The 16,795-nt window shown below is 53.2% G+C and overlaps 1 protein-coding gene across 3 annotated transcripts in view; it reads right to left on the bottom strand.

Annotated features, from left to right (window-relative positions):
• The window catches only part of Arrb1 (arrestin beta 1), a 43,371-nt gene that overhangs the window by 14,500 nt on the left and 12,076 nt on the right, over positions 1-16,795 (bottom strand). For all 3 annotated transcript variants that reach the window (XM_048788053.1, XM_048788050.1, XM_048788052.1), the window contains exons 2-10: positions 14,650-14,680; positions 12,544-12,604; positions 7,522-7,566; positions 6,661-6,857; positions 5,293-5,352; positions 4,424-4,491; positions 2,452-2,587; positions 1,534-1,618; positions 1,021-1,093 (exon numbers count right to left, since the gene is read on the bottom strand). In XM_048788053.1, the coding sequence (XP_048644010.1) occupies positions 1,021-1,093; positions 1,534-1,618; positions 2,452-2,587; positions 4,424-4,491; positions 5,293-5,352; positions 6,661-6,857; positions 7,522-7,566; positions 12,544-12,604; positions 14,650-14,680 (756 nt within the window). The remainder of the gene's footprint in view (positions 1-1,020; positions 1,094-1,533; positions 1,619-2,451; positions 2,588-4,423; positions 4,492-5,292; positions 5,353-6,660; positions 6,858-7,521; positions 7,567-12,543; positions 12,605-14,649; positions 14,681-16,795) is intronic.

Genomic DNA, 16,795 nt, shown 5'->3' with positions numbered 1-16,795 from the left:
GACCACTGAGCCACATCCCCAGCCCTTTTTAATATTTTATTTAGAGACTGGGTCTCACTGAGTTGCTTAGGGCCTTGCTAAGTTGCTGAGGCTGGCTTTGAACTCTCCATCCTCTTGCCTCAGTCTCCAGAGTTGCTGAGATTACAGGTGTGCGCAATCATACAAGCCACACCAACTTTTAAAATGTCTTTAAGTTGCAAAAAATATTGACTGTAATTATATATGAATAAATATCCCCATATATGTAAAACTACATACAATGCAATTGCCACCCCACTCCCAAAGACCAGGAGCAAAAGAAAAAAAATAAAAAAAGATGTGTCTTCTTTTGGGAGTATTCACTTCCTCTAGATAAGATGCCTCTCTCCTTATCTGCCAATAAACTTGAGATCTCTCCTCGCATCTTATCTGCCAATAAACTTGGGACAAAGTTCCACGCTCACCCATAGCAGCTCTCCTCAAACCTGGACATTTTTTGTTTTCTGGACAATTATTCTATATCCTCCCACATACACCCCTTTTACCCAGTGAGGGGGATTACTAAAAGTTGTACACCCAGGGCCTTTGCCCCAACTCCCAGGAAGCTCAGAGAAAAGTTTCTCCTTTCCACCCAGGTTTCTGGTACAGTGTCATATTATTCTCACTCGACAACCCAATTTCCTTTCACTCCTTAGCTCTTGTTTTGTTGTTCAAGGTTTATGGAGTCTTTTCTTTGACTGCAGTGTGCATTTTCTTTTATTTTTATTTTTTTGTTATAGATGGACACAATACCTTTATTTTATTTATTTATTATGTGGTGCTAAATATTGAACCCAGCGCCTCACACATGCTAGGCAAGTGCTCTACCACTGTTAACTAAATCAGGTGGACGGTTTCTGAAAGTCTCTTCCACATCATCTCTTCTGAGTGGCAAGGAAGGCTGAGGCCCAGCCCTCCGCCAGGTGGAGAAGAGCCAGCTGGGCCTGTGACTGGACTGCCACCCAACCCCACACTCCCGAGGCCCAGTGTGCGCTCACTTACTCAGCCTCCTCCATGGCCACGGGGCACTTGTACTGTGCTGTGTTGAAAAGGCAGATGTCTGCATACTGGCGCACTAGGGAAGGAGGTGGAAGGGCGCGTGAACCAGAGGTGCCGCTCCCAGGGGGTATTCCCGGCTGCCCGAGGTGGGATGCTCAGTTCCGGGTAACAGCCAGAGTCTACCTGGGAGAATTTGTAGGACACCACCGCCATCTTCCCCCCAAAATGTAGCCTCTGAAATACCCATTTCATTCCATAGCCAAAGGTCATCCCTGTAGGGACAGCCATGTCCAGGGCCCAGGAAACCTGAGATAAGGGATGGCCTGAACTGGCCATGAGCAGCCTGAGGCACCAGCCTCCAAGGGTCTCTTGGCTCAGGGCAGGCCCTAGGCTTCAGAAGTCTTTGGCAGTAGTTATCTCAAGGATCATGACAAGAGGAGAGCCTCTAGTGATCCCCCCCAACCCTTGAAAGGGTCCCCTCTTGCCCACCCCAAGCTGACCCTCTCCCCAGGGTACCCGAGATCTTGATTTTCTTCACTGTCTTGTTGGTGTTGTTGGTGACGTGGACGTTGACGCTGATGGGTTCTCCATGGTAATAGATCTGGGAGAAGAAAGGAGAGCCTTGGTTGGGAAGACACCCACGTTCTAGGTAAAGGGAAAGGGGAAAAAGCCCTCCCGAAACAGCCCTCCCAAGCTCCTCAAATCTAAGCTATTCTGACAACTGCCCCAAGGGCTTCAGCCACTTCCCATTAATGCAAATATAGCATTGAAGCCACCAAGTATATTAGCTTTCAGTTCCCTTGTGGGACCATTGAGAGGTATTTGAATTCGAAGGTATATTCCCAGCACCAGTCCTGTCCTGGCCACCAGTAAGGATGACTATAATAACAGCCATGTGATATTGGACAGGTTGTCTAAGCCTCTGAAAGTCTCTTCCATATCATCTACCCTGAGTAGCAAGGAAGGCTGAAGCCCAGACTTCTGTATACAACAGGGGTTGAACTAGGGAATGTCTCTTGCCAGATCAACAGTTCTTGCCAGATCAACAGTTTGGACACAGGAGGCTCTGGAAGGAGCTGGGAAGGAGAAGAAGGGCTGCCCAGTTCCCTAAGGGAACCAGCTCTGAATTCTCACTGTAGGGTTTCAACCCACATCTTGTCCCAGGTACCTGCATGCAGCTGCCTGCAGGGAAAGGGGGTGTCCATGCCTCGAGGAGAAGCCCCCTGCACTCAGAGCAGGTATCAGTCAGCTGGATTAGAGTCCCCCGCCTTTGTCAGGTGCTGTCTCATAGCTTAGGGCTAAGCAAGATTATGGCAGGGAGTCTACGGGCCCCTCTGTATCCCTCTTTACCTTTACCACTGGCTTGCAGGGAGTTGGTGGGGTATAAGGGCCCTTGTGGAGCAGCCCCACCCCTGCCAAGCCCAAGCTTCATACCTCCTTGTCCAGGGAGGCTTCTAGGTGCAGGGGCTTGTCCGACATGAGGAACTGCCTGGTGGTCTCAGCTGTGGGCTGGGGGCCAGGCCTCTCTGGGGCATACTGAACCTTCCGGATGACCAGACGCACAGAATTCCTGGTGGAAAGGGTGGAGTGAAAGATGCCAGGGTCACCTGCCTCATCCCCTTTCTTTGCAACCTCTACATCCCTCTCCTACTTAAGAGGCTGCCAGGGCGCCCACTGCCAGCTAACTAGAGAGGCTGACTTAGACTGTCACCACTTGGCCCACTCCATCCTTCCCCATTCTGTCCCTGAGCCACCCCATGGCAGCACCTCATTTGGGTCTGTGTCTTGGTACCCAAGAGGATGGTAAGAAAGGAACTGCTTTCACCTCCTGCCTCCTCATGTCACCTAATAGTGTAAGCTCCTTATGGACAGAGACTTGTCTAAATTGTTTACTGCTATGTTTTTAGCATCTACGACAGTGCCTGCCATGGAATGAAGACCCTTTCAGTAAAACATGCTCAGAGGATGGATCCCAGGAAGAAACAGGGGCTTGGGAGATGTGGGGTTCAGCCAGGACAATGCAGGACAATGAAAGGAGACCCTCAGTGAGGGGGGCGGAGGCCCACAGAAGGAGGGGCTCAGTGAAGGTGACAGAGCTCCGAGAGGAAGTGAGGACACATAGAGCTGAGGAAGGGATGGGGACTCAGTGAGGCCATCTCTGTAGCATGCAGGGAGTGCTGGCATTGCTCAGACAAGCCACAAGCCACCTCCACCCCCCGGGAACCAGAGAGCGGGGGTCACACTCCTACCCCTCCTCTCCCTAACTGTGTGGCCTTGAGTCACTGCACTGAGCCTGAGCCACCTCAACTGTAAAATGTTGACAATAGCAGGACCCACCCCTCAGCCAGGCCACAGCTGTCCAGCACTCGCGGAGCATGTCTGGCACCTAGTCAGCCCTTGAGAAACGATAGCTACTATCTCATTATCACTAGTAAGTCTTCTGTGTGTGCTTCTTCATTTCGTGTGGACTTAAAGGTCCCATTGGTGGTGGGATCAGGGTGGTGGCTCTCAGTGTTGCCTCCTTTCCCTTGTTCTGCTCAAGTTCCTTCCCACACCCACAGTACCCTTCCTTCCCTACTACTAGTCTCAGGTCTTAGGAGGAAAAAGGGGGACAATGAAGTGAGGGAGAAGGTTCCAGTCTCATGCCCATGAGCTGCCAGGGCTGCTGATGGAAACACCTGTAGTACACCCTGTGGCCACCAGGTGGCAAACTTGAACCACTCCCTAGAAAGGCTGCCTAGCTGGTGCCAGCCTCCTGTAGGAACAGGCTTTGGATGTGGTGGCATCAGAGTTGCTGGCTAAGTAAGGTCCATCAGGCCAGGAAGCAGGACAGGACTTGACCCCAAGAAGGGCAGCCATGAAGTCAGGGCCAGCTTTGTTTTGGCTGCCAACATGGGTTCCCTCTATAGGGGACTTCAGGAGAGCGCGTTCCCTTCTCTGAGACATGGGTTGGCTCTCCCCACTTCTTTCTCTTGCTTAGAGGCCCCTACTGACACACTTACTCCACCTCCTGCTGATCCCCTCCCAGGAAGAAAACTGGGAAATGATAGCCTGCAGACATCATGCTCAGCGTTGAACACCATCTGAATTTAGGATTTTTTTTTTTTTTTTTTCCAAAAATAAAAAGACCAGCAGTCTGGAGAGGATGAGACTAGAGGAAGGAAGATGAGGGAGGGAACTGGTACAGTGGTGCAAAAGGAGAAGCAGAGTCTTGAGGCAGAGCAATTGAGGTCACCTCCCCCTGGAAGCCTTCCATGACCTGCCTGCCTTCCAGAGTGCCCTCCCAGAGCTCTGAGGCTGGAGTGTGCAGCCTTCCATGCAAATTTCTGGGTACTGTGACTTAGCTCTCTTCAGACTTGCCCCTCCCTTCTGTCCCCTCCCTCTCCACAGCCAGCGCCTCACGCACCTCTTATGGATCTTCTCCTCCAGGTTCTCAGCACAGAATGCTTTGACTTCATAGTCCACACCACAGGCCTGTGGAGGAGGCGGAGCTGACCCCGGGGCCTTGGAAGAGGCAGGGTCTCCAGGACACAGCCAGCCTGCACTCATTTTACAAACCAGGACACAGGAAGGGACGCTAAGCTCCTGCAGCCCACAGCTCCTGGGTATGACGCCAAAGCCTTGTACTTAGCCCCCGGACGGCACTGCCCCCTTCTGCAGCTGCCTACTCCACCAACATTCCCACTGAGCTATTCCTGACTCCACCATCACCAGGAGTCCAAACCAGTGTGTCTAGGTCCTTCTCCCTGGACTCCAGCCTCAGCCCCTTGGCTGTCCTCATCATAGCAGCTGCCCAGAAATGACAATAGGCAGCCCTGCCCGGGGACACCTACTATATGCAGACCCTGCTCCGGTGTCTCCCCCAGCCCTCTGTTATCTCTGCCTGGCAGTTAAAGAAATTGCTTTGAAGGTCTGGGGCCTGGGGCACTGCAGGTGTGGCTTCTCTCTGAGCCTCCGATTCCTCTGTGAGGAACAGTGGTGATTTCACCACCATACAAGGTTGTGAGGCCAGGTGTAGATCCTCAGAACATTTTGGTCCAGTTGCAGCCAATAATAGGATCAGTGGACAGGGACATATCACGGGATGTCGGAGTGGGGCTAACTATATCCGCAACCTGGTCTGAAGAGATTGGTTGACCCAGGAGGGATCAACTGGGTCTAGACCATAGGAGTCTCTAACAGGGAGGGTGGTTCTACATGTCCAGCACCTCCCAGGGAGAAAGCCAGGGACCTGGGGACACGAGAGTCCTGGACCCAGGTAGATGATGCACCTACCTTCCCTGTGTCTTCAGGCCCTGGTTGCAACGTCACAGAGCATGGGAGGTTTGGAGGGATCTGTTTAGAAGACAGAATCAGCCATCTGTCACATCTACCACTGTCCCTCCCCGTGTCTCCACATCCCTGACATTCCCACACTCCCACACTCACACACACTCATCTGACCAAGGCCCAAGGACAGGCCACCTGCCCCCACCAGACTAGGGGTCCCTGGAATAGGCTGTGTCTCCCCCATCAGAACACGCCACACCATGTGCCATCCAGGGCCAGAGGCCCCTCCAGTGAAGACAAGGACTTAAGTATTCTTCATCTAAAGGGTTTGGCCCAACCCACTCCTCGAAGCAATAGTTGAGAAAGGTGTTTCCATGATGTCTACTGTGGCTCCTGAAAGATGTCCACACCCTAATCCCCATATCATGTGACCAATGTTACATTATACAACAAGAGGACTTTGAAGATGAACATTGAGATGGGGACAGGCATCTGGATTGTCCAGGTGGGCCCGATGTACCCATGAGAGACAGAAGAGGAAGCTGAAGAGTCTGTGCAAGAGTGAAGGACGGAGAAAGGCTCAAGGCACCATTGCTGGCTCTGAGGGTGGAGGAAGGGGACCGAGAGCACAGGAGTGTGCGCAGCCTCCCTGGAATGTGAAGCTGGAGAAGCTGCGGGCATGGGTGCTCCCCTAAAGCCTCCAGAAGGGACATGGCCCTGCCCACGCCTTGGTTTTAGCCCCGTGGAAACAGAATGGTGGGTAAGGTCATGAATGTGTGTCATTTTAACTGGTAGGTCACCAATGTGTGGTCACTTATGACAGCAACCAAAGGAAACTAATACATCTACATGAAAAGATGCTTCTGTGCCTCCCCTCCATTCTCGACCGCTCACAGGACGGGGAAGATGCACAGAATCAGAGAGTCTAGGAAACAGAAATTGTGTAACGCGAACCTTGGAATCTCAGAACTGAAAGGTGGCAGGACAGGGAGGTACAGCCCCTACACCCCCACCCCACCCCCGTGAGCTGGGTCGACACTGGGCACAATGGCAACCAACCTGAGGGGGAACACCTTGTCACAACCCAGGGCTCTTTCTCTTCAGCCACCCCTGGGCCCCCCCTTTCTCCCACCAGTGACCCAGGCTTGGGAAGGTCCGAGGAATAGCCCAGAGGTAAGGGTGACGCCCCCAGCCGTGGCCAGAGAAGAGACACTTACCAGGTAGTGTAAGTGACAGTGCCCCAGGTCCCAGCGTACACTGGGGAACTGGGTGACACAGAGCGGCTGCCCCCGCTGCCCCCATGTGCCCACCCTGAGCGCTTCCTGGAGGCGGCCCCTCTGGACCCGGGCCCGGGCGGGGCTGGCAGTCCCTGACCTCAAAGGTGAAGGGGTAGGCGTGCTCGCCCAGCTTCTTGATAAGGCGCTCCTGCAGCCGCGTCAGGGGCTTCTTGTCCTCGGGGGCCGGCGGGAAGGACTGCACGTTGGCCACAAACAGGTCTTTGCGAAAGGTCAGGCCCAGGACATCCAGATCCTCCCGGCCATAGCGGAAGGCGCAGGTCAGTGTCACATAGACTGTGGGGAGCAAGAAGCACTAAGGACAGGCCTGGGAGGGCCGCACCCACCCACCCACCCCCGAGAGTGCTGACTGGAGGCCACAGGTTTGTCCAAGCTCCCGTGGAGAGGGTGTGCTCTGTCCCTTGGAAGGGCTGTTACTCAAGACCTTGGAGGAAGTGGGGCTGCCTGCTCAGCCAGCTCCATCCTCCCTGTCCCACTCCAGTTGGACATGTGTGAGGGTCACAGGTCATGGACTGTTTGATGGGGTCAGGGGCTGGCAGAGGACGAGAAGCAAGTACAGGGCAGTGTCCAGGACACAAGGTCTCAGCCCAGCCCAGCGCCTGCCCTGCCTCCCTGCTGACTGGACACAATCTCTTCCGCTTTCTCCTCTGTGAAAGAAGACCCGAATTCCTGCCCTCTCAGCACCCCAGCCTTGTCACTGTCATGACACAGTGATAAGAAAAGTACTCTGGCACTGATAAGGTCTCCTAGCCTGGCATGGGCAGGGCTGCCCCAGCTGGAGGAGGCAAGAGCACCTATGTGGGTGCTTGCAGAACGGGACCAGTGAGATGGGCAGGGAGGGGCAGTTAGATTAGCCAATATCCTGCCTGGCAGTCAGCAAGACCCTGGCTGAGGTTGGCGGGAAGAAGCCCTGGAAGGTGGGGGGTGGGCCACAACCTACCTCTCCTCTCCTTGAGATACTCAGGATCCACCAGGACCACACCATCTGGGGGAGACAGAGGGTGAGCAGACCCTCCCAACTTGGCCTCCCCTCCCCAACGCCCACCCATACCAGCCATCTCTGCTTCCAAAAGCATAGGAAATTGGAAGGCCAGCAGCACCCAGGGGTGGCACTCTACCACCCAGCCTGGTCGCGACTATGCCCACCCCCTGCCCACCCCAGAATGCCCAAGAGCCCAGCCATTGACTTTGGGCAGGCTACTTCATTTGTGTTTCTTCATCTGTTACTAAGAATATTGTGGGTCTGAAACCTGTAGGCCAAGTACACTTTGGAATTCAGAAGTTCTGAATTGTAGTGAGGCAATATGATACATGTTCTGAATTTTAGGTACTTCCCCCTGTGGGATGGACACCTGCTGTGAAGCCAGGAATACCTCTGCAGGGAAACACAGATAAAGTCACATGCCATGTAATGTTTCAGAGGACCCCACTTAGAAGGTGGTCCCATGAGATATTACCACCTAGTGACATAGTGGTTGTCTTAGTTTGTGTGTATGCACACGATAATATTCCACAATGACAAAATCACTTAGTGATGCACTTCTCAGAACATGTCCCCATCGTGGAGTGACAAATAAGGCTAACGAAGGCCTCACATCAGTTCAGCCTCAGTTTGCTGATAGATGAACTCGATATCAAAGTTAGTTAGGAACAGAGTTATGTTTTTGGAGCATTCTAGATTTGGGATCTGTGGATCTGGGACTGTGATCCACATGAGGACAGGTGGATGGTCTGTGTCAATGTGCACAGTGTGAAATGTGTCATGTGTGGACAGTGCTTAGACAGAGCCCAGCACACATGAGCATGACAGAGGGTATGGAATGTGTCCTGGTGTCCCTCTCCAGCCTGTTTCTTAGAGTGCCCAGCTGGACACAGAAGACATTTTCTTGGCCCAGCACTCCAGGAGGCCAGGAGCATTGGCTCGGGGTCATCTCCTTACCTGGCATCCCCAGCCCATCTCTCCCTAAACCTTCTCCACCCACACCTGAGACACTACCCACCCAAGCCCATGTCACCCCCACAGCCAACCCTTTGGGGAATCTCAGATGACTTAACGGAAGTGAGTGTCTGGAAGGCCATAGTCCAGCCCATCCTGGGCAGGTCCTGGGGCAGCTGGTCAGTGCATGCCCAACTCATCCCCCAGCCTATCCAGGCATCTTCCTTCTGTTCGTGGTGATGTGTCCTTTGTGTTATGTCCTGCACTGGACACCAGGGCTCAGTGGATAATCAGTACATAGGGAGCCCCAGTGAGGGCAGCTCACCCCACCAGGGGTGTCATGAAAGGCTCCCTAGGGAGAGAGGCTGGAGCCAGGTCTCAAAGGACAAGCAAGGATTGTCTACTGGATGACTAAGGGCTAGGCCAAGGCAGGCAGAGGAACGGCATGGCTCTGAGGCCTGGGAGCAGATACTGGAGGCAGGGGAAGATCATAAATATCCCATTGGGCCAGGCACGGTGGCATAGGCCTACAATCCCAGCAACTTGGGAGGCTGAAGCAAGAGGATTGCAAGTTCAAGGCCAGCCTCAGCAACTTAGCAAGACCCTCAGCAACTTATGGAGATCTTGTCTGAAAAATCAAAACTAAAGAGCACTGGGGATGTTAACCCAGGTAAAGTGCTCCTGGGTTCAATCCCTAGTGCCCATGCCCGCGAAAAAAGACAAATGTCCCCTGATCCAGGCCAGGTTTGAACCAGCACCCAGGTTTGATGGGGAACATAGGGAGGATATTATCTGATCAAGCCAGAGGAAAATGTCATGATGGGCAAAGCATTTCTTACTGTGTGTCATGCAGTCAACCCTGGACAGCACCCCAGAGCCCTCTGGGTCCCCACAGCACAAAGAGGGTGCTCTGTAAACACCTGCTGGACTGCTCTCAGGTGACTGCATGTTCTGGGGAGCTGGTCCCCTCCTGCCCTTGCCCTCCTCCAGCCTCTGATGCTGTCCTCAACAAGGCTGCTCAGCTCTGGGTTCACAGAGTCCTCTAGAAATAATGGCCCAAAGTCGATCACAGCCTCTCAGGGGCCAGTTCAGGGAGAAGATGCAATTGGCAGGGGGAAGCACTGAGCCTCGGAAGACACCAAACACAGTCCCCAGACCTGGCCTGGGAGGAAGAGTGGAATCATCCTGCCCCAGGGCATAAAGGGTGAGGTCTAGATGGAGCTGGCCTCCCAGAAGCTGCCGGGCCTGTTCACACTCCTCTGGCACAGGGGTCCCTGTGTCGGCAAGGAATTGCCCCTGGTGAGCTGAAACCTGCCCCTCTATGAACCCTGCTCTTGGCTCAGGAGCCACACAGGTCCTCCCTGACCTCTGGCCCCAGGACAGCCCCCTGGAAACAGGAGCAAAGAGGTGATATGGTTTAAATATGAGGTGTCCCCCGGCCAGGCACTGTGTTTCAGTGACTTGGGAGAGGATCCCAAGTTCAAGGCCAGCCTCAGCAACTTAGGGAGGCCCTGAGGCCCTAAGCAACTTAAGGAGATCCTGTCTCAAAATTTTTTTAGACCCTGTCTAAAAAAAAATTTTAAAAAGAAAAAAAGGGTCTAGGGATGTGGCTCAGTGGTTAAGCATCACTAGGTTCAATCCTGGGTACCAAAAAAAGAGAGAGAGAAAGGGGTGGGGTGGGGGGACAGGAGGTAGCCCCATCAAAGCTCATGTATTAGACAATGCGAGAAAGTTTAGATGGAAATGACTGAATTGTGAGAACCTTGACCTAACCACTGGCGGGGATCAACTGGGTGGGAACTGCAGGGTAGTGGAGTGTGGCTGGAGGAGATAAGTGACTAGGGGTAACCCTTTGGGGTATATATTCTCTCTCTCTCTCTCTCTCTCTCCCTTTCCTTCCTGATGCCGTATCCTGAGCTGCTCTCCTCCTCTATACCTTTGCACCAAGATGTTCCACCTCTCCTCAGGCCCAGAGCGAGAGAGTCAGCCATTTATGGACGGAGATCTCTGAAACTGTGAGCTCCAAATAAACATTTCCTCCTCTAATGTTGTTCTTGTCAGGTCTTTCGGTCACTGACCAAAACAAGAGGCCACGTTCTCTGGGGCTAGTTCCAAGCAGCAGCACATCCCAGCTTCTTCGCCTAGCCTTGGCCTTATGCAGTTTCCAACCCCCACGCTCACAACCTGTCACCTCCGTTGGCATTACTTTGTTCATGTCCTTCTTAAAACAAAACAAAACAAACAAACAAAAAAAGCTACCTATCTGGCCTCACTTTGTTTATTCATAAAATGGGGGTGATTCTGGGCTTCTCTCCCTTCCCTTGTGGGAAGAGGCAATGAGCCCAAGGATCTTCCAACAAGAGCAGTGGCTCTTTTTTAAAAATATGTATCTTTTTAGTTGTAAATGGACACATTTACAACTTTACTTTATTTATTTTTGTTATTATTTTTGTTTTGGGGGGGATTGAACTCAGGGGCACTCGACCACTGAGCCACATCCCCAGCCCTATTTTGTATTTATTTAGAGACAGGGTCTCACTGAGTTGCTTAGCACCTCGCTTTTTGCTGAGTCTGGCTTTGAACTTGCAATCCTCCTGTCTCAGCCTCCCAAGCCACTGGGATCATAGGCATGTGCCACTGTGCCGAGCTATTTATTTATTTTTATGTGGTGTTGTAAGGGTAAAAGAAATTGAAGTTAAAGCATAAAAGTTAAAGGGTAAAAGACCGGGTGTTGTAAAAGTTTCTAAGCTGCGAGGTCTGAGTTAAAATGTAAAGGAGGTATTGTTAGGTTTCTATGCTACCTGCAAAACCTGAAATTTCTGTAGCTGTTAAGACAATGCTTAGAACCGCCCAGTAAACATTTCCCCTGGCTGCTTGGTTATTTAATAACTGAAGGGCTCTGTGTGGTCGCACGTAGGCCTTGCAGGGCCTAAACCAATCAGTTTAAATGTGTACTCTCCTTAGGAATGACCTATCACTCCAGCCTGACCTGTTCCCGCCAATGAATGAACTAATCATGTTTAGGAGTTGTTGTTCAATTTTCCCGCGCCTCATGATGATTTGTTCTGATGTATACAAAGCCCTCCGCCCTCCCCAAAAAGTGTACTTAAGCAGTGCTCAGCCCCTGCTCGGGGCTCTGGGCTGCTTTCCCTTCTTGAGTGGGCACGGAGCCCCAGCATGCTGGTTCAATAAATCCCCTTCTGCCAATTGCATGAGTGGTCACTTGGTGGTCTCTTTCTCCGACGTTTCGCGGGACCCTTACAGTGTTGAGGATGGAACCTAGTACCTCATATGTGTTAGGCAAGCACTCCACCACTGAGCCACAACCCCAGCCTGAGCAGTGGTTCTTAACCAGGAGTGATTTGCCCCCTAAGGGGTCCCTTAGCAAATCTAAAGATGTTTTTGATCATTGTAACTGGAGTGTGGGGTATTCCTGGCACTCAGTGGGCAGAGGCCAGGGATGCTGCCAATCTCCTTGCAACACTCAGGACAGAGTCCACCAACAAAGAGTTATCTGAACCAAGATGTCAACAGGGCTGAGTGTGGGAAACACTGAACCTGAGTAAGACCTTGGAAGGTGACTTCAGCCACCTACCCAGCCTCTGGTAGGACCCGCAGGTAAAAAGGTTTCTCCCTCCCTCCCTCTCCCACCCTATGCCCTCAGAAAGCAACAAGAACAAAGGGTTTCTGCAGAGGCCCAGTTGGGGCCTCTCCCTACTTAGCTCTGTGACCTGGGGCAAATCAAGGAGCCTCTCACACATCTCTCTCTCCTCTTCCGGAAAAACAAAGATAACTACTCTCACTGTGCTGCATAGTAAGCCTTGAAGTCATCGCCCTTATCCACCACCCAACATCAGGATTCCTTCCCTGTTTCTCACGTCTGTCCCTCCTACAGTTCCCTGAGTGGCTTCATTTGAAAATAGCTACTCAGAAGAAGCTGCATGCCCTCTGGAGACCTGAGGGCTCTCCCTGGAGCTCTGGGCAAGTCCCACCAACCCCGCTCCCTCCCTGCCCTCCAGGACTCACCCACAGGGTCCACAAGGTCGATGTGGTCCACAAAGTCCCGCTTTCCCAGGTAGACGGTGAGCTGGGGAGGAGAGGCAGGGGTGCATTAGAAGGTAAAGGCAGGAGGGCACAGGCCCTGGAGCAAACCTTGGGATTTGCTAAGATTCAGACACCCAACCCCAACCCTTATTCAAATCTCAGTGGATCAGGCCTGGGTGGCACATGCCTGTAATCACCTGTATCTCAGCTACAAGGGAGACTTCGATAAGAATCACAAGTTCAGCTGGGTGCGGTAGCTCACACCTATAATCCCAGCAACTCAGGAGCCTGAGGCAGGAAGATCACAAGTTCAACAATTTATCCAGACCCGTCTCCAAATATTTAAAAAAAAAAAAAAAATTAAAAAGGTTTGGAGATGAGGCTAGGGTTGTGGCTCAGCGGTAGGGCACTCGCCTAGCACGTGCAAGGCCCTGGGCTCGATCCTCAGCACCACAAAAAATAAAGATATTGTGTCCAGCTACAACTAAAAACTAAATATTAAAGGGGAAAAAAAAGGTTTGAAGATGTAGTTTAGGGGTAGAGCACTTGCTTAGAAAGCAGGAGGCCCTGTGTTCAATCCCCAGCACCTCAAAAGAAAATTTTAAAAATCACCACGGGACTTGTAGCCCTGCCCCAGCCTTAATGCTAAGAATAGCAAATCCCTGCAAAACTTTAAAAGCAACTCATCTCCAAAAACCCGATGAAGGAGTTATTTGTTCCCATTTTGCAGATGAGGCCACTGAGGCCTAGAGAGGTCTTCATGCCAAATAACCATTGAGAGAGGAGGAGCCATGGCAAAGCAAGCAGCCAGGGGCAGTGCTGGAGTATGAGGGAGGTAGGGGGCCTGGGTAGGGCCCCAGGGGCACTGACACTGGTCCTGCGCTCTTCAGCTGCTCCTCCCATTGCAGCCCGGGAGAGAGCCACTTAGATGAGCAAAGCCAGTTTCCACTCAGTAACCAGCCTGCAGGAAGGACCTGCATGCCAGAGTTCCATGGCCCAGAGATGAATCCCTCAGTCCCGGTGATTCCACCCCCATTGTATTTCCCAGATCCCTCCCTCTCCATCCCCACAGCCATCCTTGCCTAGGGGACTTGACAGATAGCCCCCCTCGCTCTAAGCTCTGGGCTGCTCTCCCCTCCTTAGCTGACTGGTTGTTGTAAAATGCAAATCTAACCATGCCACTTCTGAAAACTGAGAAACCTCAGCGCCCAGAGATAAGGATGATAAATGGCTTTCATTCCAAGTGCCAACTCTGATGGATTGGTGGAGGCTGCCCAGGGGCCTGGATTGAAAAGAAATGCAAAATAAATCCTGGCACAGTGGGAAAGGGTGAAAAGGGAGGGGTGATGTCTGCTGTGGGCACCGAAGGGGGATGTGGACGTGCACATGGCTATTTGCCACCCAGGCCAGGAGTCAAGCTCCAAAGCCCAGCCACAGGACTCCCGTGACCCACCCTGCAGCTGCCCCATCCTCCGCTCCCGCTCCATCTCCGCAACCCAGGACTCAGCTGCCAGATGCCCCCTATGCCCTCCCAAGTCATGTTCCTGCCTTCCTTTCACTTCACCTTGCCTGGAAATGTGTCCCTTCTAGAGGAATCTGTCCCTAACCACCCAGGCTTGGTCCTGTAGCCCCTGGGAATCCCTGGATCTCACACTTGGCACTTCATACGGAAATGATCCATTTCCACGTCTGCCCCACCGTCTGGCTGTGAGCACTGTGCCTGATTCATCTCAGCACACCCAGCCCTGATCCCCACTGGCTCAGCCCAGACCTGGCGTGAAATGAAGCCAGTCATTATATCTGCGGAGCCGAGAGAAAACCAGGATGGAGCTTGGGGTCTGCGAAGGCCACCTCTCCCCGACCAGAGCTGAGGCTCCCTGAGGTCCAGGCAGAAAGTTCCTCAAAAGGGCCCCTCCCTGTTTGGATGGAGGGCTCCTGAGGACAGAGCTGTGTCACCCTGACAGGAAGCCATGGCTGCTCTGTCTCTGGGAGGTATGCGTTTCCATGGAAACACCATTGCTCCTCTGCCCAGGAAAGGACCTCAGAGTCCGGGCTCTGGGAGGAGCTGGGTCAGCCTGCCCGACTCACCTTTCCATTGGGGCTCGCCTTCTTGAACACTCTGTGGAGAGAAAGAGAGGTGAAGCCAGGGTTAGCACAGCCCCCAGGGGTGCTGCAGACCATCCCCACGCCCAATGCAGATGTGCCCTGGAGAGACCTGCAGGCACTTGGAGAGGTCAGGCGGTGCCCGGCGCCATCAGCTCTTGCCATCTGTACCCGACCTCCATCTAAGCCACAGTGGTTGCCATTACAGTCCTCCTGCCGCCCATTGGTCACAGGGAACCTCACAATGTGAGATGTCCCAGCTCACACACAGGCGAAGCCTCAAGGGCCCATAGGGTCTGAGCCACTGTCCCTCACCCCTCTCCTGCCTCCCTGCCCTTGCTGCTCTTCAAACCCACCAGGGTGATTCCTGCCTCGGGACCTTTGCTCTAGCACCTTCCCCTGCCCACAGGATGCCCGCCCAGACATCGACCAGCCCAGCCCCACTTCAGCCTGCGCCTCCCCTACAAACCTCCCCTTGCTCTGCTTTTCCTCCTCCCACATCATCGCTGTGACCTGCTACATAATTTCCTTGTGCACTCCATGCTGGCCTGTCCACTCTCCTGACATGCCTGCGTCCCAAGGACAGGGATCTTTGCCTCTTCTGCCCAGGCTCACATCCCAGGTGCCCACAATGGCACCTCTAACTGCTGGTCCCGGCGGCAAGCCTAGAAACACCAACTGAACAAGTGCACGATGAGTCGGTGAAGGAAGGAACTGCTGCAGGTAGCTGAGACCCAGGGTGACCCCGCAGAGCGCCGGGCATCAGGCAGTGACAGACCCCCAACTCCTCAAATGCGCCACATGCATCCAGAGCTCCTGCTGCCCATTCCCCCGCTGTGTCCGGGCCACTCGGTCCCCCCGCCGACTCTCCATCATCTAGCCCAGAACTTCTCAGGGTAACTTTGGGAAGGGAAAAGAGGAAAGAGAGAGACCAGGAGATGAGGTGTTGGAGGAAGGAGGGAGACAGGAAGAGAGAGGACAGGGACGTGGGCAAGAAATAAGAGATGGAACAGAGGTAAACAGAGAGACGGTCACAAGCAGAGAGCTGGTCCACAGGGGGCTGAGAGGGACACCGGTCACCTAACCCCCAGCAGGAAGCCCAGGCAAAGGCCACCTCATCCCAACGCGGTGGCTCCTCCTCTGGGGGCCGGGGGTGGCTCTGTATGGCCTCTGTAGTCCTGGCCCCTGTTCCTCCTCTGCTCACTTCTGGGCCCCCAGGGACCACTGAGGGGTCAGAGCATCACTTCATACACCCTCCACGGCTCCCCAGGAGCCCTAGGCTCTCCCCTCGTCATCAATATTTATCAGTGTTGGGAGTGTGAAGATGCCACAGTTGGCAGGGGTGTGATAATTGCTCAAGTGAGAAAAAATACAGATCACGTGGTTTGAACCAGCAGCTCCCAAGCCAGGCGGGACTAGGCCTGCAGAGGAGACCAGAAAAGTGGCTCAGTCCGCAGGGAACTCAGCTGTTTCCAGAAACCTCTGTCTTTCTCTACACCTAGGAAACCCAGGGTCTGAGGGAAAGGAGAAGCCACACACCCCTCAGGGCACGAATAACTGAGCCAGGGAAAGCCAGTCCAGTGACTGATGGGAAGGATAAGAGGTACCTAGCGGCACCCAAGCCAGGCTGGGAGAAGCAGTACTCAAGAAGGCAGGGAGAAAGAGAAGAAGGAGCTAGCATTTCTTGAGTACCTAATTATTCCTCATAATGGCCCTGTGAAATGGAGATGATAACCCTCCTTTTATAAATAATTAACTTGAGACTCAGAGAGACGCAGTAATTTGCCCAGGAACACACAGCAAACAAGGGACTAGATCAGGATCCAGACCTAATTCTGTCGGCCTGCCTCCAGAGGCTGGGTGCTTTATATCCAGCCCCACTGTTTCCTAAAGCAGGTGTTTTTATCAACATCAAGAATAACAGAAGAGAGAGGAAATGAGGACAGGAAAGGGGAAGGGAAGAAGAAATAAAAGAGTGAGTGGGGGTGAGGGGCAGAGTGGAGTGACCAGGGGCAGGAAGCACAGCCAGCAGTGGGGACTGTCCTGGCTCTCAGTCAGCATGGGGCCACCTCCCTCAGGAAGCGGGACTCAGAGCTTCCTAAAACAACAGCAGCTGCTCTCATTCCCTGAG

This window comes from Marmota marmota, unplaced genomic scaffold, assembly GCF_001458135.2.
Source record: "Marmota marmota marmota unplaced genomic scaffold, marMar, whole genome shotgun sequence".
Taxonomy (NCBI): Eukaryota; Metazoa; Chordata; class Mammalia; order Rodentia; family Sciuridae; genus Marmota; species Marmota marmota.
The sequence above is the reverse complement of the archived record's forward strand: the minus strand, read 5'-3'. Positions and strand labels throughout refer to the sequence as shown.